The 24,689-nt window shown below is 48.6% G+C and overlaps 1 protein-coding gene across 1 annotated transcript in view; it reads left to right on the forward strand.

The window, feature by feature from the left end:
- Positions 1-23,832, forward strand: part of LOC144728742 (uncharacterized) — a 29,358-nt gene extending 5,526 nt beyond the window's left edge. Inside the window, exons 3-6 of the mRNA XM_078608349.1 lie at positions 9,970-10,039; positions 15,246-15,319; positions 19,947-20,118; positions 22,386-23,832. Coding sequence (XP_078464475.1) covers positions 9,970-10,039; positions 15,246-15,319; positions 19,947-20,118; positions 22,386-23,100 — 1,031 coding nt within the window. The 3' untranslated portion in view covers positions 23,101-23,832. The remainder of the gene's footprint in view (positions 1-9,969; positions 10,040-15,245; positions 15,320-19,946; positions 20,119-22,385) is intronic.
- Positions 23,833-24,689: the final 857 nt, after the last annotated feature.

Raw genomic sequence — 24,689 nt, forward strand, 5'->3', positions numbered from 1 at the left:
CGGCCGTACCCGTACCCTACCCGTACCCGGCCGGGTACGGGTAGGGTACGGGTACCTGATTGCGACCTCTGGGATGAAGCCATGTTGTAGGCGCGGGTGGGTTGATTCTAGGAACTTGAATTGTGAGAAGAGACAAGATGTTGGGAAATGAGTGACAAACGGTGACTCACCAGTGACTCACGGCCTACCCGTACCCGGCCGCACCAGGGTCGCAAACGGGTACCCGTATCCGGCTGGGTACGGGTAGCCGGGTATCGGGTAGGGTATGGGTATCGGGTACCCGTTTGCGACCTCTGGTGTTGGGCAACCTTGGCAAAAAAGAAGAGCTGTTTTTTTTGGTCCTTGACCATAATAGTTCGAGAGCGACATCACACGCAGAGCTACTTGTACAGAGACACAGCAGCAGATATACAGATGACACCACACATTCTGAGTGAAATAAAATAGGTGATGGAATAAACTGCGTCTCTTTAGTTTATTAGCCCCCCTTTGTTATTCTTCAATAATACGTTCTCAGCAGCAGACCATGCTTTCCCACCTGATGACGGACGCTTGTGTTGCGCCCGAAACGTCGTGATTTATTTGATTTTATACCTACGTGACTTTACCGGATTCCTGCAGTCACGAAAGCTTCAAATCAAGATTAATACATGCACGTTCTTTTTACATTTTGTTCAGAGGAGGAGTTTGGGGGGGGGGCAAGGGTTTCGCTTTGTCCATCAGATGAGGAATCGCATGTGCATTTAATGTATGAATTTAATCTTAATAGTAAACTAATGAAAATAAATAAAAGGTGTCCAGTTTGGGAGGGGCATTGCCCCCCCCACCCCCCGGCAAACTCCGCCTATGATTTTTTTGTTGGCAAGAGTACATTCCATAGTGACCCATTCACTGCCATAATTAATCAATTATCTCTCCGTTTAATTACGTTCAAGACTTGTTTTTAAACTGCTGCCCGCAAGGGAAGGAGAGGGGGGGGCAACCAAAGAGCCGCAAGGGCGAAGCCAAAGAGCCGCGGGTTGCCGAGCACTTCTTGTGCAAGTGGGAAGAGGAGTGGTGGCGCAGTGGTTAGGCTCACCGCACTGCAAACCCTGGGCGGGCCCGAGTGTTGATTCTCGGCCACGCACGGCGAACATCAGTGGCGAGTGACATCTGAAGCGTTCCTCACCCCTACAACTTCAGTTGCGGACAAATAAACCGACCTTGCACGACATGGTATGGGGAGGCCATCATCCAGCAGTGGATCAAGTAAAGTGTTGTAAGTAGCAAACTGTCCAATGCATTTCAACGTTGAGAATTCTCACACCCCCCCCTCCCCCAACAATCTATTAAGCAGCTCTAACATTCTAGCCCATCTATCCGTGGCGGAGAAATACACACGTACTGTATACCACGTGCAGACTACACAGTCTCAACCATCACGGCCTTGGGCCTCTCCTACATTGACTCGGCCTGAAGTACTGGGCCTTGTCCGGGGTGCAAACACTAAGCACTGGGGAGAGTAAGACGGACAGGCATGGCGTTGGCCCACATCAACCCCTCGTGCGCAGTGACGGCTGTACGGACGGGGGGATCCTTACCTTTGTCTTCGAAGGGCGAGCCACGTGCTTCACATGTTTAGAGCCGCCATCTTTCTATTTTGGAGCAACTGCACTCTGATTGGCTGTGGCGGGCCAATTGCTTAGCCAATGGCAGTGCTTGCTCAGACAGCCGGACGAACGGATGACAACATTCAGACGTTGGATTGTGTGTAAAATGTATGTAGTTCGTGGATTACATGTAACTTTAATAAATTAAAGTCCCTGCGTCAAACACGTATTATTATGTCTATGCATGAAGCCAGGGGCTTAATGTTTAACAACTTTACGGGTCGGCGACCCGGAAAATATTCGTACCCGGTACACCACATTCAGTATTAATCTACAAGTCAGACTCCAGTCTACCAGCGATATGGAAAATATTCAGTGAAAATGTAACTCTGCATATGCCAATTTTACGTGGACATGGGTCAGTAGTGATTTGCATGTATATGTATGTACTATATGTATGTTGAACTTCTTTCTCACCCTACGTAGCCAACCGTGCTTATTGGAAGTGCGGGGGAAGGACAACAAAATAAACACAAAAAACAGTTCTAAAGAAACTAGTTTTCAATCTAGATTTAGAAGTACATAGCTCCAGTGGCTTCATAAAATCGGAAGCACGTCTGAAACCGCGCGATTGGGTGACGGCGTTTTTCCGATGGCCAGCCAAAACCCGCTGCTGCGAGGATGACCAGAGGTCGCATAATGGTTTATGCTGCTTGACAATATCAGCAAGTTCCATGGATTAGGAGGCAGACACGTGTAACGAACAGTACGTGGGGGAGGGGGGGGGGGGCTTGGATGGGACGGTGATCGATGCTCGAGACGAGCGATGGAGTATCAGAGAAAGCAGGAGATGGAGCGATGAAAATTAGCAGGTACACGACGAATTGAGAGAGGCCTTCATCCAGATTTAATGAGTGATGGCTAACTCATGATGATGATGACAACTTTATTTAAGGGTCTTCAATTTATCAGTGTAACCCAAATGCTTCCATCTCGCTCCACGCTTGATCTCCCCACTCAAGGGGCCACTGGCACCGGGAGAAGATCAAGTCAACCCAACGTTGATGCCTCGCACTCAAGGCACGGGGAACATGGGCTGCGATCGCATCCGGTAGCGTGTTGCTGCGCTGCGTTGCCATACTCGGCGGCATCCATCCAGGCAAAGGAGTTGGATCTCGACCGTCGGCATCACGGCACCACTCGGATTGATGCAACGTGCACCTTCGTGATCTACGCGCTTTTGATGATGATGAGGATGATGGTGACGTGTTTAGCCCCACGCCGATGCAAGATGTCAAGCTCCACACACCACCAACAAGAATAATAATTCTAATTTCTGACGCGTCTCAATGAAATCCAATGTCATCTCCAGATGCTTTAAACAAACAAAAAACATTAGGGCACAAATGGACGTGGAGGGGAAGGGAGGTCAGTCATGGCAGGGAAACACTGGAGAGAGAGAGAGGGGACAGAGAGGAGAGAGCGGGGAGAGATGAGAGAGCAGTGCTTCTGTGCCACAGCCTGGGGACGAAGCAACCACGGGACCAGCAGCAGCAACAGCAGAGGGCAGCTGAGCAGAAATCCATTTTCTTAGTTTTTTTCGGTAAAGTCACGTAGGTATAAAAATGTAATTAATAAAAGTAAAATAAAATAAAAAATCACGACGTTTCGGAGGCAACACAAGCTTTCGTCTTCAGGTGCTGTGACGGTTCCACCTGAAGACGGAAGCTTGTGTTGCCTCCGAAACGTCGTGATTTTTATTTTATTTTAATTTTACTTTTATTAATTTAAATTTTTTACCTACGTGACTTTACCGAAACAAACCTAAGAATATGAATCCTTGCAGTCACGAAAGCTTCAAATCTAGAATCAGAAATCCATTGTTGTACTCCACTTTGCTCCCCCTTATATGCTCCCCGTGGTGCACGGAACGTCCCCCGTGGAGCAGACACATTGCTCGCGACACTGCAATGGCAGCAAGAGCAGTTTGTGTCAATGCTGTCGCAAGAGGTCACACGGGTAGCAACGGTCCTCTGTTAACCATGCGTGATGGTAATGGTGTGCATGTATTCATTTACTAAATGATGATTATTCTTCTTGGTTCTTTCGGTAAAGTCACGTCGAAGGGAAATAATAAAATAATAAAAATAAAACATAATAAAATAATTCTCACGACGTTTCGGCCACAACGCAAGCAGCCGTCCTCAGGTGAAGAACAGGTCTGTCGGAAAGACAGCGTCTGAATGATGAATCCTGCAGTCACGAAAGCTTTAAATCGAAATTTAAATTATGATTGTTGTTACATTTTCCACTAATAAACGCAGCGAGACATAAAACACATGGCATTTGCAGTCTTAATGAAAGATCGGCAAATGATGAAGACAAGATGACAGAGTAAAAGGACATTATTTAATAAAATTCGACTCAACAAAAAATACAATGTCTCGTGAACGGAATGTCCAGCATCTGTTCGTGTGACCCAGAGCAACCACGCATAATCTGTTTGTCAACGCGGCCAATGGTTTAGGAGGAGAAAAAACCCAGCACAAACATCCAAGGATGCGAAATGGGATTCTGATGCAAATTAAGCATCTGTTGACAAAGAGACGGAAGGGCACGGTGGGGTGAGTGGCCCTATGGAGTGGGGGAGTGGTTTGGGCGAGTGCGGTGGTGGTGGCAATGATGGTGATGTGTGCGTGTGTGGGTGGATTTGGCGAGTGTATGGATGGTGATGATGATTCTGGCGAGTGGCGGGCTGGGAGGGTGTGGTGATTACGGTGTTGAAAGTGGTGTCTTCGTGGAGGGTTTGGTGATTGCGGTGGCGGGGGTGGGGGGGTATGGTCGTGGAAGGTTTTGGGCGAAAGCCAGTGAGGGTCTCCTGTGGAAAGAGAAGGAAGAGGAGAGCGGTGTAAATGCGATGGGTGTTGTGCGGTTTCACTTCGGGTCGCGAATTCACCGAGGTCTCCCCCACGCGAAACGGTTCAAAATTCCACGTGCGGACGAATGCGGTGAGATGGCAGCATGGCTGCGTTTCGGGACATTTGTAACTAAGCGGCGTGTTTCGCGGCCCTGTCTCATGGGGTTGGTGGATCACGCAGAGATCACAATATATCGTGAGGTTTAAGCGATACAGTACCATACTATTTATGCGCTCTGCAAGTGCCCACGTTTTGTTAGAATCCCGAACTACTATTTAGAGGCTGAGTCGAACTAGGGGCGGCTCAGGACTGGTTAATATAATCGTCAGTGGTGTTGGCCGTGAGCGGGAATTGAACTCGGCTCGCTGGGTGCACACGCACACTGTACACGCACACACAAACCAAACACGTAAGGGCACGTGCACAATCATTTTTAATCTATAGCTTATACAGTATACACCGAATATCACACCCATACAACCGTATACATGGACACCTAACTAATGAATTAAGAGATATTTGACAAATGTTGATGGAGTACTAATACTGCAGTAGTAATTATACAGATCATAATAATTGAAATAGTAATTCAATATCATCCAGTGATATTTAAGCGTAACATGTTATTCAAAAAATAATTATCGGAAGGAAATAGATAAGTTGACAATGTGTCACCTTTACGCATCTTTGTATCTTCTCAACATACAAAAAAAAACATTCTGGACACAACCTATCCGCCCCACGGCTTTTTTTGTCGTGCATAATCTCAGCAGCTTTGATGCAAGACAAGCAACACTCTGGACCAGTTTCCGCACACGGGTGAGAAGTCTCGTCAGCAGAGACCTCCGATTATTAGCACGCTTGGCTACAAAACAAGTGCAACATACAAACACACAGCAGCAGTCAGGCTGGACCGGTCTCCACAAACAGCCTCTCATCAGCAGCACTCAGGCTCACGTTTAAATCAATGCTGGCGAACTGCCAGACGTTATCGGCAAGGGCCCTTTCTTTAAGATATCGATCCCTGTCTGAACGCTAAACTCTGTGGGAACATAACGGAGAATGTTTCAGGCGGGGCCAGGGCTCGGCACGAGCGAGAGGGCGAGTGCGTGACGTCACTCCAGCACCACGGACAGCGAGCGCAGCAGCCGCGGCTCGCGCAGAGCGAGACGCGGCGAACCGAGGACGCGGTTGCTGGTTACCTTCACAGCATCATCATCATCAACAGCATCATCGTCAACATCATCATCATCAGTAGCAACATCAGCTTCATCGGCATGAACAGTGGGAGATCGCTAGCTCATATGATGAGTGAGCGAAGATGTAATTAACCCTTTGACTCCACTCCGCTGCAGGGGTTCTTTTATTAGTTAAGTTTAAGAAAGGATCCCTTATACTGGCTTGAATTTAAATATCGAGGAAGAACAAATCCTAATTATAATTAACAATATAAACGAGTGGGCCCTGTGTTCTTGTCACAGCTCTGGGCCCCACGATGTCACAATAGTCATCGCGTGCTTGGCGGTTACCTACCGAGTTTTCCTGCAGGGCAGGAGGGGCATCGCATTTGCAAATTAAACCCCACCTTGTAGTTACGTTCGCCTCTGTCTTGTGATATCCACTGCACGGCAGCGCGAGTGAGTGTGTGTAGCCAGCGGAGTTCTCGGCTGGGCTAGGGCACAACGGCGGACGGGGAGCAGATAATCCAAATCGCTCGCTTGTCTCCTGCGAGCTCGACGCTGGAGTTAAATTTGTCCCTGTGATTTGTTTTTCTTACAACCCTATATATATATCATCTGTCTTGGCTACGTACAATTTGCACAAATGCAATCAAGGTAACGTAGCACAGCGGTATTAGTTGAAGAACAATAATACGCAATAACAATTACATTATTAGTGTTATTACTTGGCGCTCCAATCATGTAAACTATATTCACAGCCACACGTATATAAATGTAATCGGCCGCTTAGAGCAGGGGACATTAATTCAGCAACCTCTATCGCGCGTTTCGTCGCACTGAGCAGCCGCCGTGCTGAACATCTGTGAAAAAGAGTTTCACAGCTCATCGGATTTCTCCTCCAGTCTAAATCAACATTTTGATTCTGGGTCTAGGGGTGAGTTCAGCCTCGAGTCATCATAGTATCCACCACGGATTCATCTCCTAGTTCGTCCCCTCCTCACTCCTCCCTCTCTCTCTCTCCCTCTTAAAGTCGCAGGCTCTCGCCCAGCTTTAGCCCACCCAGAGTCAGAGCTCTTCTCCCCGTCTGTACATCGGCCGAGTCGCGGCCGGGCCGGGAACGCTCGGCAATGCTGGAGTCGCGCACCCGGCGGGGTGTCCGTGCGTCGTGGCTCGTGGCGATTTGCGTGAGCGTGGGGCTCACAACAACAACAACAACATCATCAGGTACCCGCCGGCTCTGCTTCGTCCCTCGTTGCGTTCACCTAGTTAGGAGTTCGAGCGTGCATTGTTTCGCTGCATTGTATTGCATTGTTCGGGATGAATGTGTATTATTGGCTGTGTGACACATTGCGTGTACATGGTTGTACGCAAAGCAAAGAGAGAGAGAGAGCAGGCGCTGTGGTATATTCTGTCGTCGAGGCTCTTCCGCTTGTGCTGTGATCGTAGGGAAGGGTGCGTTAAGTTAATGCGGTCGCTCCACCGCGATGCGATGCATTGTGGATACACGCTTAACCCCGCAGCTCCGATTAGCACGGTTGGCTACATACGGCGCGAAATAAGTTCAACACGTACATTTATATACACGGATGACGGGCGCGCGGATTCGTAACGAATGTTCGAAGCCGTGGAAAGAAAAGTAAATTGGGGAATGTTTTAGCAGGACACGTTACAGCTGGAAGGGATGATAATGACAACGATAATGAGGATGATGGTGACGATAACGACGGTGATGATGATCGCCGATGGTCAAGAATAATGACGGAGTGGCAGCAAATAAGGAGCGGAACGCGTCCGAGAGAGGACGTCCACCCGTCGAGGAGATGGAGCGATGGAATCAGCTCACGTGCAGCTGCTCGGTGGATAATTAATTAACAACGCATGACCGTGATGACGACAGCTTGTAGGAGAGGGGCGCGGGAGGCCTTCATCCAGCAGTGGATTGAGCATGGCTGCTGCTGCTGTTGATGATGATGCAAGGAATAGTTGTCAATGGATGAGTTTCGTACATGCTGCGTGACTGTGTACAGGGGAAGCGCTACGCTACAGCGTGCGTGCGTGTGTGTGTGCGTGCGTGCGTGGGTGCGTGCACTCGTGTCTGTGCGCCTACGCTGCGTGCACATTGCACACTCGGAGTAGCGCGCGTGTCTGCATCCCCGCAAATTCAATGGATTCTGCACAAGTAGCTGCTACATGCACGGACAAATATCCCTCGTGCTGGATTATAGACCGTAAGGGCAAGTTTTGCAGCGCACAAGCATGATAGAAAATAACCAACCCATATACTGGAGAGCCTCTAAAGAAACTGTTGAGGCATGTGCTGGTAAGCGAGCGCCTATTAGGACCCGCGTGACGCACGAGGAGGTGGTTTGACCAGAGGATCGGTTCGAATATCACTCGCTACTGATGTTAGCCGTGGCTGGAAATCGAATCCAGGTCGCCGGGTTCGCAAGTGCAGTGTGGCTAACCACTACGTCACGTGAGACACAAAGACAACACACAGACGCAAGATGATGAAGAGCATCTCTATAGGCTTGTAGACTGTAGCGGCACGTGGTGTTAGCGAGCACCGATTAAGGTCGCCACGACGTACACCAGGAGGGGGGAGTGGTGGAGGAGTGGCATGAAAGCACCACAATCGGCCACCTTTGTCTGTCTCTCTCTCTCCCGTGTTGATGTTAACGCAACGGGTACGTGTCCACTCGTTTGAAGCAGAGTAAAGCTAGAATATGTCCAAGGCAAGCTCAGTGCTGATGACATCCGCGAGCGGGAGTCGAACTGCAGTGGGAGAATCACAGAAACGTGTGCGTGGGCGTTTCAGCACCTCCGATTAGCACGTTTGGCTCCGAACGGTCCGAAAGAAGTTCAACATACATACATACGCACACGATTACACTGTACTGTATATACAAACACGGACCTGCAAAGTGTTGCATGCCTGGTTTTCGCTGAGTAAATGCATTATTAAACGCACGACCTTAGCACTTGCAATATTATTCATCAAAAGCTGGCCATAAGCACACCCATTGCGAGCATGTCCACGTGTGCGGATATCTGAAGTGTGCTCGTATTAAACGGGCTCCCTTTGCATTTCACCCCCCCCACCCCCACCTCCACCAGTACAATGTAGGGATGTGTATTTTTAAATAACCGACCAGTGCTTATATTAGCAAACGTAAGCAGAACTCCATTCTGTACCTCCACATAAATAGAAACGTGTTTTAATCCTTCGGCCCTTTGGCTTTACAGACCGATGATATGAAGCAGGATGTAAGAATTGTATGTGAACTCTGGTCCGGTTTTGACATTCTGGGTCTCATCAGCAGTGTCAGACGTTTTAAACGGAACACGTTCGTCAACAGCAGTGGCCTACAAATACAAAATATATCATGGGCGACGTTTCGGGCAATGCCCCCCTCCTTCAAAGCACATTGTCCATAACGTCACCGATTATACATTTGTTTACTTCTGGGGCAGTGTTATCGACGGATGTGTTGAGTTGTTTTGGTTGTTTATTATATCAGGTGTGCTTATATACCAGCTTCCGCCGTACAATTTTGAATGCAGAGATAAGTAGAACACGTGCCTGTGTGTTTAGCCGCGCAATTCGGGAGACTCTGGATATTTCCCTTGCTCGCTAATTGTGGACCCAGTGTGATTTATGAGGTTCAATTCACCATTACAGATATGTCGCGTCTCCCGCAGCCACGTGTCTTCTGTACGTGCCTTCCCTATCTATCCGGGGCTCCAAGTGTCTCCCTCTCCTGCGGCTCGGTTCTCTTAACGTTTCCCCGAACGCGTCTCCTTACCCGTATCTCGCCCACTCGCCTCCTCGTGTCTCTTTTGGCTGTGCGTCCCAACGTGTCTCCCCAACGTGTCTCCCCGTGCCTGCTCACGTCCCCCAATGCCTCCTCTCTGTCCTCCTGCGTCTTCCAGTGTCTCTTCCTATTTCCCCATGTCTCCTTTCGTCATTCATAATAAAGGTTTTGTGGGTTAGATCGCGTTGTTATAAATGTGTCGCAAACCTCCACCACCCGACATGGCTAATATGTAAAAATGTGTCACGTTTACAAAACACCAATTAGTTACTTCTTCAGCCCACCGGTGTGTTTGAAGAGTAAATCCACAACATTTCCTCTGACCGTCTGCGTCTAACTGTGTATCCTCGTGGCTCCCCTGTGTCTCCTTCCCTCTGTCCGTGTCTCACGGCGTCTCTCCGTGTCTTCCATGTGTCCCCCTTCCCTCTGCCCCCACCCCCTGTGTCTCCCCGTGTCACCTCGCCAGCTGCCTCCGTCCCGTGCCATCCAGGATGTAATATCGTAGGCGGCTACTGTGGACCCAGCGGAGGATGCAGGTGAGAGACCCCGAATCCGTACTCAAATTTCACTTTCAAAACATCAGTAACATCACGCTCTGGGTAATCTAGAAGCCCTGCTTGATTTAGGAGGTCGCTCCCTATCTTTTGCTGCTCACAATGTCTGGGTCTGGAATGCTTTAATTTGTAATAACAGCACTTGCCACAACAGCCCTGTTAAAGCCAACACGGGGGCTCTTTGCTGCAGCAGGGGATTGATCATGACTGATTATGATGATGATGACATCGATCAGCACAAAGTGCAAAGAGCGTGGCTGTCACGAGATGAACGTGCGTGGTGGGTCAATTGCTCGTCACGTGCAGGGCTATTGTCTGTGTGAGACGAGCATTTAAACTCATTATAAACGCGCAGTTGGCTGCTCACGCAGTGTGCTCGTGTTATATAGATACAAAGATAAAGCTCGCGCCTTATAGCCTTTAGCGGGTTGTTAGGGCAAGTGCTGTTCGCGAGCACGTGTGAAGGCCGCAGCGGCACACGAAAGGTTTTGGGGGGGGGGGGGGCAACACCACCCCGGCAGTTTTTGTCTCCCCAGTAGTGATGATAATCACATCGCACCAGGCACCTAGGGGAGGATCAGAACCAGTTCAGATATTCGTCACCGGTTTAGATTGAGCGTAAGCGGGAATAATAGTCGGGTCTCCGGGTTCGTAGCGCAGTGCAATAACAACTGCACTACCGCGTCCCATGTATGTTATATAGTATTGTGTACTCATACACAGATTACGGATTTTTTTTGGGGGGGGGAAGGGGGCGGTGGCGCAGCAGTTAGCGCAACGCGTTCTGAAACCCTTAACTCTCGATTTAAAGTTTTCGTGACTGCAGGGATTCATCTTCTTGGTTCTTTCGGTAAAGTCACGTAGAAGGGAAGTAATAAAATAATAAAAATAAAACATAATAAAATAATTCTCACGACGTTTCGGCCACAACGTAAGCAGCCGTCCTCAGGTGAAAACCAGGTCTGTCGAGGCGACAGCGTCTGAATGAAACAGCTCCAAGCACGTGTGCTGTTTCATTCAGACGCTGTCGCCTCGACAGACCTGGTTTTCACCTGAGGACGGCTGCTTGCGTTGTGGCCGAAACGTCGTGAGAATTATTTTATTATGTCTTATTTTTATTATTATATTACTTCTCTTCTACGTGACTTTACCGAAAGAACCAAGAAGATGAAACCCTTAACTCTATTCCCGGCGACGGGTAACGTCGGTGGCCCATAACATACGAACCACCAACCCGCACCGACACAGCGTGGTGAAGTATGGTCAATCAAACATCTCCCACGGCCAACACAGCGTGGAAAGGAGGCCCTCATCGAGCGATTGTTTGACACTGGGACATCGGTAATGTATTATTTGGTTCTTTCGGTTAAGTCACGTCTAAAGATAAAATAATAAATTAAATTAAATAATAGAATACGACGTTTCGATTGCAACACAAGCAATCATCACCTGATGATGATTGCTTGTGTTGCAATCGAAACGTCGTATTCTATTATTTAATCATCATCACCTGATGATGATTGCTTGTGTTGCAATCGAAACGTCGTATTCTATTATTTAATTTAATTTATTATTTTATCTTTAGACGTGACTTAACCGAAAGAACCAAATAATAATTCCTGCAGTCACCAAAGTTCTAAAATTAAGATCGGTAATGTAGTTTTTTTTCTTTTTAAGCAGGAGGTGCATTTTCCCGTACACTTGAAATGCATCGCAGTGTCGAGATGTGCGAACACATGAACTCGATCTGTCTCTTTCACTGCCTACTTCAATCGAAGTCCATTAGCAGGGAGCCAGCCCTTAAATCCCCTTCAATAACGAGGCTCCTCGACAGCCCATTCGAATGTTCCCACACCAAGCACCCTGCCGGATCTTTTTCACTCTCTCTCTCTCCTCGCTCCCTTTTTCTATCCCAGCTCTCTCCTCTCTCTCTCTCACCTCTCCTCTCTCTCTTTTCCAGCTGTTCCCTCTTTCCCAGCTCCCCTCTCGCCCTACATTCCATTTCCTCCTTCTCTCTCCTATCTCCCCCAACTCCCCCCTCTCTTTCTCCCAGCTCTGCCTCTGCTCTCCCTCCGAGCTTCAATCAGCTCCCATCTCCCCAGGACCCCACAAGGCTTTCATGACCGTGTAGCTACAGAGAGTCTAGATTTGCTGACAGAATACGTTGTCAACAGAGGTAATTGGAGGGTGAGCAAATTAGTCTCGCGCCAAGGATCCTATCAATTTCCATGTCATTTATTTTTACATGTTCACTCCAATTATATTAAAATCGCTCCACAAATTCCCATTCTCAAATCCCGCTGCGAGAGAGCATCTTGACTCGGTAGAAAAGTCGCGCGGACGATGTAATCACAGGAAGCCTTCTGAAGCCTTTTTTATCCAGCCTTTCATCCATTGCAACACAATTTCGACCCAGCTCCAACTAAACCCAACGGTTCAAACCCAATATTACAACTCAACAGTTTCGGCGCAGGATTTCGGAAACAGTAGCAGCGTATGCGAGACTCTAATTTGTACGCTATGAAGAAGGGCCATTTCCCGAAACGTCACTTATACGCCCCCCCCCCTTTAAGAACAATGTTAGAATTGTATTTAGTATTTATTTTGGGGGGTGTTTTTTCGCCTCTGTACCACTTCACCGCTGCAGCATGGTCTTCGATTCGCGACTCTCTTTACGTCTCAAGCTGCCCGGAATTGTGTGAACGGGTACCACCCTCCTATATACCACCCTCCTCTCTCGACTTCAAAGACCACCGTTGATTTGGTGACAATCCTTGAAAAATTCAGCGTCCCAATTTTTTGTTGCCCGCACGACTCCGTCACCCCGTGTTGCCTAGGGACCGATGGGCCCGCTTTGATTTTTATTTAAAAATCGCGAGCCGTGTATTTTTCCGAAATCCAGGCTGCTCATTACAGAGGCACACAATTGTATCCTCACGAGGATGACGTCGCGTAATGTTTAACGCCTGTGCTGGACAAAGCAGACAATGTACTTTGCTAACAAGAAACAAATTACTATTGAACATAGTGAATATCATCATATGAATGCCGCGTAACTGACTCGGTGGGGCGCCGGGTGAATAATTCAGTTGTACCCAGTCACCTCGAATTAAATTCATACACAAATATACGGGGTTTTGCAATGCTTAATTGATCAAAGAACGATATTCCTCCTTACTCCTCTGCCCAATCATTGTCTCGAGGTACCTGTCCAATATTGAGGTCACTTCGAACCCTTTCCCTTCAAATCGTTATTATTTTTTTATGGAACAATTCTTTTTTTTCAACAGAGAAAAATTTCTTCATTGTACACTTTAGTTCTAGATTTGAAGTTTTCGTGACTGCAAGGATTCATACACTTTTGTTTTTTCGGTAAAGTCACGTAGGTAAAAAAATTAAAAGAAATTCAATCACGACGTTTCGGGCGCGTGTGTGTCGACACACTTAAGCGGTGTGTAATATGACTTTGAAACCCCCCCCCCACCTCCTACGCATTCCACAAGTAGTGACTAATCCCATATCTGCATTTCCCATAAATATGCTAAATTCCTCTTGATATGCAAATTCCTTTGTCAAGGCGCCCCTTCCCCCCTCCAACCCAGCTTAAATATACGCTGCCAAGCCTGGTGGTGCCCATTCAGACGCTGTCTTCCCGACAGACCTGTTCTTCACCTGAGGACGACTGCTTGCGTTGTGGACGAAACGTCGTGAGAATTATTTTATTATGTTTTATTTTTGTTATTTTATTATTTCCCTTCTACGTGACTTTACCGAAAGAACCAAGAAGATGAATCCCTGCAGTCACGAAAGCTTTAAATCGAAATTTAAGCGGTTGTACTTTCGCTAAGTTGTCCCCACCTGAAGGAGGACGCTTGTGTTGCGCCCGAAACGTCGTGATTTTGTTTTTATTTACCTACGTGACTTTACCGAAAAACCAAAGAGTATGTACACTTTATTTTATTCGGAGAGCCTTGCTGAATCTCAAGAGTGTGTGTGTATGTTTTATTGTCCGCAGGCTGATACATTGGGACATTGGGGCCAAATCCATTAATGAGAGTTTCGCTTTGTGTGCTAGGAGATCAGAGTACCCGGACAACCAACAAGCATGCAGAGGAGTTTAACACTCAGTCGTCAATGCAGACGGGTTCATGAACCCACTTGCTGTACACTCATCTCCTAGTTCCCGTCTGAGAAGCACTCAAGTTTTGACTTAAAGCTTGTGACAGCAGGAATTCATATTCTTTGGGTCTTTCGGTGAGTCACATAAATAGGTTCAAAGAAAACATAACAAAAATAGCAAAAGGCTACGACGTTTCGATCACAACACAAGCGATCGTGTTGTGATCAAAACGTCGTAGTTTTTTGTTGTTGTTTTGTTATATTTTCTTTGAACTTATTTCCGTCACTTTACCGAAAGACCCAAAGAATAAGCACTCAGGTTGTGTGTGTGCTTCTTCGTGTGAGAATATGGGTCTCCGTGTGAGTCTGTGAATCCGCATGAAAGTCTATAGGACCTCGATGTGAGTTTATGGGCCTCTATGTAAGGCTGTGGGTCTCTTTCCGAGTCTATGAGTCTCTGTGAGCCTCTGGATCTCTGTGTGAATCTTTGGGGTTCTGGATTGGAAGCTTTCGTGACTGCAAGGATTCATACTCTTAGATTTTTTCGGTAAAGTTACGTAGGTAAATTTTTTTTTATAATATTAAATGAAAATAACTCAATTAAATCACGACGTTTCGGAGGCAACACAAGTCTCCGTTTACTGATACAGTAAATTTACCTGTGACGGTCTCACCTGAAGACGGAGACTTGTGTTGCTTCCGAAACGTCGTGATTTAATTGAGTTATTTTCATGTATTATAATTTTATTATTGTTATTTTTACCTACGTGACTTTAACAAAAAAACCTAAGAGTATAATATATGGGGTTATCCGTGAGTCGATGGGTTGCTATGAGTCTGTGGGTCTCAATTTGAATCTACGGTCTCTTTGTGAGTCTATGCGCCTCGATGTGAGTGTAATGGTCTCTGCGTGAGTAAGCAGCACTGATAATGCAGTCACTGCCAGCGCAATCCAATACATCGTGGAATCCACCTGCACGCGTCATGCAACTGAGACTGAAAAACCCGGAGTGGAGTATTGTAGCCGGAGCTGTGAGCGACTCGCGGGCTCGTTTCTGTTTGCACACAGGTGCCGGCCAGGCTGGACGGGAGCGCTGTGCGACACACGGAGGCCACGGCCTCTGAGTTCGAGTCCCACTCCAGGTGAGAAGCAGGGTTGAGGAACGGGTGCTGGTGTTGGTTTGGCGTTGGCACGCCTCTGATGGGGCGACATTCTCTTGAGTTCTCTGAGCACCACCTGATGAGCATCAACATCATCATCATGGGCAAATAGTCCGTCCACTGCACATCTCGTCATTTGTTTCCACTTTACTATGTCTTGTGCCAATATGCTCATTTAGTGCCACATCTTTCTGGCACCACTTTCTTACGTCGTCGTCATCAAGCTATTTTCTGGTAGGTCTTCCTCTCTTTCCGTTTCCTTCCATTTTCCCGAACAACACCAACAACAATAACAACACACTTTAAATTTCCCTGTTGGTTGCTCATCCTGCTGCTTATTTTATTTTTTAATTCCCTGCACCGAGGCCCATGCCAACCAACCTCGCTGTAACCCTGACGGGGGATGAACGCGAAGGGACGGACGGAGCGGCGATTCTAGCGACTCCGCCTGCCCGCGCTGCACCGTGACGCCACTTGGGGATCCATCGAGGGAGTTAATTACGCGAGCGCAGTGAACGTCGCACTCGATTGTGCGTCTGTAATTGATGGGCGTCTTGGGATGTGTGGGGGGGGGGGGCGCAGCGAGGATTGACCCCTCCATGTCTCTCTATGTCACTCTCTCTCTCGCCCACTCATTCTCTCTCTCTCTCCGTCTGATGTATTTCACCCTCTCTCTCGCCAACTCATTCTCTCTCTCTCCGTCTGATGTATTTCACCCTCTCTCTCTCTCTCGCCCACTCTTTCTCGCGCTCTCTACGCCTCTCACGCACCCACCATGTGGTTGTATATCACCATTCTCTCATCGCCCACTATCTATATCTCTCTGTCTCTCTCGCCCCTACCCTGTCTCTCTGTCACACTCTCTCTTTCTGTCGCTATCTCATCCACTCTGTCTCTCTCTCTCTCTATCACCCTTCTCTCGCCAACTCTCTCCATCTCTATCTGCCTGAATGTCTCTCTCAGTGACTCACTCTCTCTGCCTCTCCTCTCCCACTCATTCATTATTTCCGTTTCTCTCTCCTACAACCTCTGTAACCCCCTCTACCTCTGTGTGTCACCCTCTCCATCTCTCACAATGGGAACCGTGGATTCACGTATAGAGCCAATAACAAACTGTTGGGGCAAGTGCTGTGAGCGAGTAGCAATGACCTGGGTCGACACTGACACACGAGGGGGTGGGTGGCCAGCACTACGCCCGACCGCCTTTGTCTCCCCAGTGGCGATGTTTTTACACACCGCGTCAGGTACTCATTTGAGGCTGAGTCGACCTAGGGGGATCCCAGGACCGGTTCAATTAATCGTCACTGGGTGTTGTTGGCCTTGAGCGGGGAATCGAACTGGGGTTTCTGCCGGGCCCGTAGCGCGGCGCGCTAACCGCTGCACTACCGCTCCCCACCTGGCTGCCCCCAAGCACACGCGCCTGCATCGTGCAGAGAGACGCCGGGCGGCGCGGGCGTTCTCTGCGTGTTTGTCACCCGTGGGTCATCACCCTGCCCACTCGCGCGCTTTGCTTTAATTGATACACGCGTGGGCGTGGGGGTGGGGCTGTTGGGGGGAGGGGCTGCGTGGCTGTTGGGGGAAGGGGCTGCGGGGGCTGTTGGGGGGAGGGGCTGCGGGGGCTGTTGGGGGGAGGGGCTGCGGGAGCTGTTGGGGGGAGGGGCTGCGGGGGCTGTTGGGGGGGGTGCGGGGGGAGTTGGGGGGGCTGCGGGGGGAGTTGGGGGGAGAGGCTGCGGGGGCTGTTGGGGGGAGGGGCTGCGGGGGGAGTTGGGGGGGGGGGGTGCGGGGGGAGTTGGGGGGCTGCGGGGGGAGTTGGGGGGAGAGGCTGCGGGGGCTGTTGGGGGGAGGGGCTGTTGGGGGGGGGTGCGGGGGGAGTTGGGGGGGGCTGCGGGGGGAGTTGGGGGGAGGGGCTGCGGGGGGAGTTGGGGGGGGGGTTCGGGGGAGTTGGGGGGAGGGGCTGCGGGGGGAGTTGGGGGGGGGTTCGGGGGGAGTTGGGGGGGGGGGGCTGTGGGGGGCTGTTGGGGGGGGGGGGGGAGTTGTGTTAATTGAATTCGTGAGTCGCGCGATAACGCGCTGGGCGCTGTCACTCTTCGCCTCTCACCACCGGCGGTGTGAACCACAGAGCGCGGGAGAGAGATAACACGACAACAAAACAACAACAACACACTCAGTAGCACTGCCCTTACAACAGCAGCAACGAAAACATGATAAGCGACTAATCTCAATGTTTAAACGAAACGCTCAACATATTCGGTTACAGCAGTGTGGCCTTAAAAGTAAAACAATTACTATGTTTTATCTTGACTTAAAGATTTCGTGACTGCATGAATTAATATTCTTTGGGTATTTTCGGTAAAGTCACGTAGATGACGAACGCTTGTGTTGCGATCGAAACGTCGTAGTTTTTTTGTTATTTTCTTTGAACCTATCTATGTGACTTTACCGAAAGACCCAAAGAATATGAAATATATTTTAGGCAACGTTTCGGGCAATGAGCCTTCATAGCACATACATTATTTATTGTGGTATGAAGAAAGGGCCATTACGTGATCCACCAACAGTCACGCAACACCCTCGCGTGGATGTGATGATTGTGATGATGATGATTGTGATGATGATGATGATTGTGATGATGATGATTGTGATGATGATGATGATGATGATTGTGATGATGATTGTGATGATGATGATTGTGATGATGATGATTGTGATGATTATGGTTGTGATGATGATGATTGTGATGATGATGATGATTGTGATGATGATTGTGGTGATGATGATGGTGATGATGATGATTGTGATGATGATAATGATTGTGATGATGATTGTGATGCTTGTGGTGATGATGCATATGATGATGATTGTGATGATGATTGTGATGATGATTGTGATGATGATGATTGTGATGATGATGATTGTGATGATGATGATGATTGTGATGATGATAATGATTGTGATGATGATTGTGATGCTTGTGGTGATGATGCATATGATGATGATTGTGATGATGATTGTGATGATGATTGTGATGATGATGATTGTGATGATGATGATTGTGATGATTGTGGTGATGATGATTGTGATGATGATGATGATTATTGTGGTGATGATGATTGTGGTGATGATGATTGTGATGATGATTGTGATGATGATGATGGTGATGATTGTGGTGATGATTGTGGTGATGACGATTGTGATGATGATGATTGTGGTGATGATGATGATTGTGATGATGATTGTGATGATGATTGTGATGATTGTGATGATGATGATTGTGGTGATGATGATTGTGGTGATGATGATTGTGATGATTGTGGTGATGATTGTGGTGATGATTGTAATGTTTGTGGTGATGATGCATATGATGATGATTGTGATGATGATGATTGTGATGAAGATTGTGATAATGATTGTGGTAACGAGTCCCCGTGCTATAAATTACCACTTGATAAGCCACTTCGTTGAGATATAATTTGTGGCCAGGTCGTTTCTGGTAAGATGAAAAAATAGTTTCGTTTTATTTGTATATTTGTTAAACGATTCGTTTACCTTTCCCGTACTTTGCACGCTATCGTGTTTTTGTATTGATTGTTGTTACAACGTTCTGATCGCGTACTAGAAATCTGTGAAAAAAGAGCTTTATAGCTGATCGGATTCCTCCAGGGTAATTAAATAATCTGATGCTGATTCATGTGTGGTGTAGCCGGACGTGAACAGATGAAACACGAAGACCAGGCTTTGTTTTCCGCTGTAAGGCACAGCGACGGACATTAACATAACAAAAAAACACTTTTATTTGGAACTGATATCCATCTCAATGAGATGGTTACAAAAAAAAATGATGCTTCAACTCTCGTTCACTGAGTCACCCACCGACTCGTGCATTGTAACCGATTCATTAACCCATCCACGCGATTATATGTACACCCATTCACTAATTCATACGCGCTCGCTCGCTCGCACGCACGATCGCGTTGTTCTCGTACCCCACTCACCCACACGCTCACTCACCAACACCCAATCACTCGCTCACTGCCTCCCTCAATGGCCCGTCCACTGACTGCACGAAGATAACTACTCACACTCTTACTACTCGACTCTTTCTCTCACTCACTCGCCCACTTATCCAAGCACCGACTCAGTCACCCACCCATTAGCCTACACACTCACGCATTCACTTATCCGCTCATTCACCCACAAGCTGACGAACCTACGAAGACAAAGATCCCCCATATAACCTTAACATACTGTTGGGGCAAGTGCTGTTAGCCAGCACCACGCCCAGCCGCCTTTGTCTTTCCAGTGGCGACATTTACACACTGCAACAGTTACTCATTTGAGGTTGAGTAGACCTAGGGGAGGCCGAGGACCGGTGCAGATAATCGTCAATGGTTTTGGAGTGAACCGCTCCACTTCGAACTTACCCATGTTCACGCACCCATTTGCATACTTACCCATTCATCATCTATCCGCCCGCTGACCCACCTACTCACTTACCCACCCACTGATCCGCCCACGAGCTCACTCACCCACCCAATTACTCACTCATTAATCCACTCGCCCGTCCCAACACTCACACCATGTTCTACCTGCCGCAAACGCGTGTGTACAGGTGCCCACCGCTGTAACACGGACACCACCACCACCACGACCACCACCACCACCACTATGACCACCAGCATGGGGGATCAACCTCTCTGCCCCGGTCACGGCTCTCCGTGTGTCGCGGGGGGCCCCGGAGAGTCGGGTTGTCCTCCCCGCGAAGATCCCTGCTCCACGCCCGGGTATGTACGTGCGTGGGTTTGTGTGTGACTGGCCACCCACAACCTCGTATGTCATATTCTTAGGTTTTTTTCGGTAAAGTCACGTAGGTAAAACATTTTAAATTAATAAAAGTAAAATAAAATAACCGTTACAGCACGATAGCTGTATCACTTGATACAGCTATCGTGCTGTGACGGTTCCACCTGAAGACGTAAGCTTGTGTTGCCTCCGAAACGTCGTGATTTTTATTTTATTTTTATTTTACTTTTATTACTTTTAGTTTTTTTACCTACAAGACTTTACCGAAAAAAACCTAAGAATATGAATCCTTGCAGTCATGAAAGCTTCAAATCTAGAACTCGTATGTCATGCCGACATTCATAGGTGCTCGCTAACAGCACTTGCCCTAGTGGCCTGTCGCAGGCTATACGGAGGATATTTGTTTTCGTGTATGGCCGCGCGTTTACAACATGCACATTTCAATTATGCATACAAAGACACTGCTGCCCCATGTAGCCTTAACAGACTGTTGGGGCAAGTGCTGTTCGCGTGCACCTTTGAAGGCCGGCTCGGCACACGTGGGCAGTGGGTGGCCAATACCCCCCGTCCGGCTTTTTTGTCTGTGATATGAAAAAGGGCCATAAAAGGCTTGAGCGTCATTGAAAAATGCGTTGAGTGTATTTGTTCTTATCACACACATCACACTCGCTGCAAGTATCCCAACACATTTGACACAACGATTTTTATTGTCCCTGCCAGCCCCTCCCCAATCCTCATCCTCGCTCCCCCCGGGCCCCCACCCCTTCCACCCCTTCCACCCCTAATTAATCAACACGACACGCGCCCCATTAGGCAACAAGCGAGAGAATTGGAGACAGAGCCGCGGTTTGACCGAGCGAGTGATGATGATGATGTCTTTGGGATGATTCCTCACAAACACTGGGTGCGCGCACGCGTGGCATAAATTAACCCAATTTAGTGGAGAGCCAAATGGGGGGCGAGCGAGACGATTTTAATTGGGGCAGACGTGAGAAAGACGAGCAATCAACGCGACAGGGAAAACGAGACGGACAGGAGTGGAGATAATATATTAATAAAAAAGTGTGCCTTTCCGGGCCCTTCCCCCCTCAACCATTATATATACGGAGTGGTAGCTCTTGTAATCTCTCATTTACTTGATACAGCTGTCGTGGCTGTGACGGTTCCACCTGAAGACGGAAGCTTGTGTTGCCTCCGAAACGTCGTGATTTTTTTTTATTTTTTTATTTTACTTTTATTAATTTTCATTTCAATTTTTTACCTACGTGACTTTACAGAAAAAAACCTAAGAATATGAGTCCTTGCAGTCACGAAAGCTTCAAATCTAGTGGAAATAATAGCTAAATGTCTCCTTCACATATAATCGGTCTCTCCGCGTAAACAAATAAAAATATCTTCTTACACAACGATTAAAACAAGTATTTCTTACACAACGGCCGTCTGGTAGTGCAGAAATCCAGCAGCATTGATTGCTTATCCTGAATCAATGCTACTGATATGATGTCCTCCCAGAAAGCACGTGCGGCTGATGAGTCAAGTGAGAAATACTTTAGTTAGTTTTTGTATGCGGAGAGATGGATTATATGTGAAGGAGAAGACACGTTGACTGTTTACCCATTATATATCATTTGTAACCGTTCAGAGTTTTTATTTTTAATCCGTCTCACATTTGATTAGATCATCACAATCATCAGTCATTGTCTATCTACTGCCGGCTGAAGTCCTTTACCTACGCCGTGGCCATCCGCTCGCTCTCCAGTGTTGCTTCAATCATCCACCTCCCGTCCTGCTTGCACGTCAACCCAATAGCATGGCTCCATCTCCCGCGTCCCCTTGGATGCGTTCTCTCCTTTGGCTACCATTACGCCACGAGTCTCGTCAAGCTGGCCATGATCTCGTCCAGCAGATCTATCCCGCTCGAATCCACTGGTATCATAATAATACCAGTGATAATTCCCTTTCCCGAAATCTTACGGTTGTTTTTGTTAAAGAGAGTCCTGCGGTTGCATGTCCAATGCCATTAATGAGCGTTTGCTAAATGTGTGTTTGTGTATGCTGAACGTCTTCCGCACCGTACGTAGCCAACCGTGCAGAATCTAACAGCAGAATGTGGGAGAGTAAACTGTAGTAGACTGACCTTGACGATATTTCACGTTGCTATGTCGCAATGCTGGCATTTTCTGTAGCGATTGTGTTGTGATGGCCTTGTGATGATGAGCATTCGTTGTTTGTGTCATTCTAACCCCAGTTCCCCGCGCGAGGTCACGACTTCCACGCGTGGCTGCCAGCAACCACACGTCTCTCCGCTGACAACATTCACATCTCAAACACCCAGCCACCAGCCACAACAACAACAACAACCACCGCCACAACAACAACAACAACCACAGCAACTATTACTGCTACAACAGCAGCAGCACCAGCAGCAGCAGCAGTCACAACCACATCCACATCTGCAACACTCACTTCAGCACCACCACCGCCAACAGAACGAACGGCAACTTCAACATCCGAGAGTCGAACATCGAGCAGCCCAGCAGCATCTCACGCCACCGCTGCCGCTCGTATCTCTCGGACCTCCGACCGCGCTCCTCCGCCGCCGCGAGGTGACGATGGCTCAACGCAGATCCACCGCCCGCGTCCCCGCCGTTGCCGGGTTCGACTCCGACTCCGGCTCCGGCTCGATGTCGGACTGGCAACGCCGCTGGGCGTGCGTGGGAGCGCTCGCCTCGTTCACGTCGCTCGTGCTCCTCGGCAGCATCGCCCTGGTGTTCAAGCCGCGATGGGAGACGTGGGCGGCCAACGTTCGCCACCGCCGCCTCATCGAGAGACACCGGGGCCGGGCCGCTAGGGACGGCTCCACGTGGCACATCGAGGAGGAGGAGGCGGCGGCGGCGACACCGAGAGGAGGAAAGCGTTCGGACGAAGGGGAGAGCGCTCGGCTTCTGGGGTCGTGCGCGTGATCGTCTATGGAGGGAGAGGGGAGAGATGTTGGGGGTCGTCTCCGCGCGGTGTGTCGGCGTGCGTGCGTGCGCGTGACGGGGAGCGGTGGCGCAGTGGTTAGCGCACTGTGCTATGAACTCGGTGGACCCGAGTTCGATTCAGGGCCAACGCCAGTGACGATTATCTGAAACGCTGTTGGGCCTCGCCTATAGCACGTCGACTCTGACTAAAATGAGTACCTGGTGCGATGTGTGAACATCGATGCTGGGGAGACAAAGGCGGCCGGGCGTGGTGTTGACCACCCACCCCTTCGTGTGCGGTGTCGGCCATCATAGGTGCTCGATGACAACACTTTCCCCAACAGTTTGATAAGGTTATACGGGGGATCTTTGTCTTTATGTCAGACGTGACACGGAGTACGCACTGAGTAACGCGTGACGTGTTTACCAATCATTAGGCGCGTTTAGCGTGTAACGCCTTACATTTCAATTTGTAAGTAGACAAACTGATGGGGGGGGGGGAAGCTCGATACAAGACGAAGCGTGCTAAACTGAGAGTTGGAACCCGTGGTCCAACCAGAGATTCACTTCCGTCGAGTCCGTGCAGGTCGTCCACCCGGCACACCACATCCAGTCCACCTATCGCCATGACTGCGCCTACCACAGTCGACCAGCGACCCGGGAAGCACGCCGCGAGAACTACATCATATCTGGGTATAACGAGAATGTTGTACGGGGCCGTCCATAAATGACGTCACGCACCTGGGGGGGGGGGTCAGACATTTGTGACGATTTGTGACGAGGGTGGGGGGGGGTTGAGAAATGTGACGTCACATCAATATGCGCAACGTTAAATAAACATTGACAACACGTTCTACTTAATTAAATAGACTTTTTGATAAATGTTTTCTCCTACAACATCAGAGTGCAGCGCCACATTAAATACGCACTACAATGACGATAGTTTAAAGCGATTTTAAGCATGTTTTATATTTTTTTTTGGGGGGGGGGGGGGGGGCAGAGCTTTGTGACGTCATATTTGAATGGGGGTCTGACTTTTTGTGACGCCGAGTGACGAAGGGGGGGGGGGGGTAAAAAATCGTCCAAAATCGCGGGACGTCATTTATGGACGGCCCCTACGATTCGCTATTTATTACACGGCGGTGTATAAATACACGTCAATTGTATACGTGTGTGAGTGAGTTCCACAGCCCCACTAGAGATTGTGTTTGATATATGACTCGTGTAGGGAAATAAACAACGGAACTCATGACGCATGTGTCTTGTCTATACCACTGTGTGTGCACAGAGCCGCTGTTGTGCTGCCACGTGTTGCCTCACGGCACTTTGGCCTGTAGTCAGGACGTGTCCCATTGAGTGTTATCATCATGATAATTGGTTTTTTACCCTTCTATCTGGCAACAAAACTGACACCTTTTTACAAGGAGTCATGTTTGCATAGACCGCAATACCTGCAGTCATAATACAAACAAAAGAACATAACTCTGATAATGTGCACTGTCCTTGAAGTTGATTGGTCCACACCCGAGACAGCTTTCCTTAGAGCCTAGTCTCACATGGGTTGGACCAGATGACGCCAAAAGGCGCAC

This window comes from Lampetra planeri, chromosome 30, assembly GCF_965212315.1.
Source record: "Lampetra planeri chromosome 30, kcLamPlan1.2.h2, whole genome shotgun sequence".
Classification (NCBI taxonomy): domain Eukaryota; kingdom Metazoa; phylum Chordata; class Hyperoartia; order Petromyzontiformes; family Petromyzontidae; genus Lampetra; species Lampetra planeri.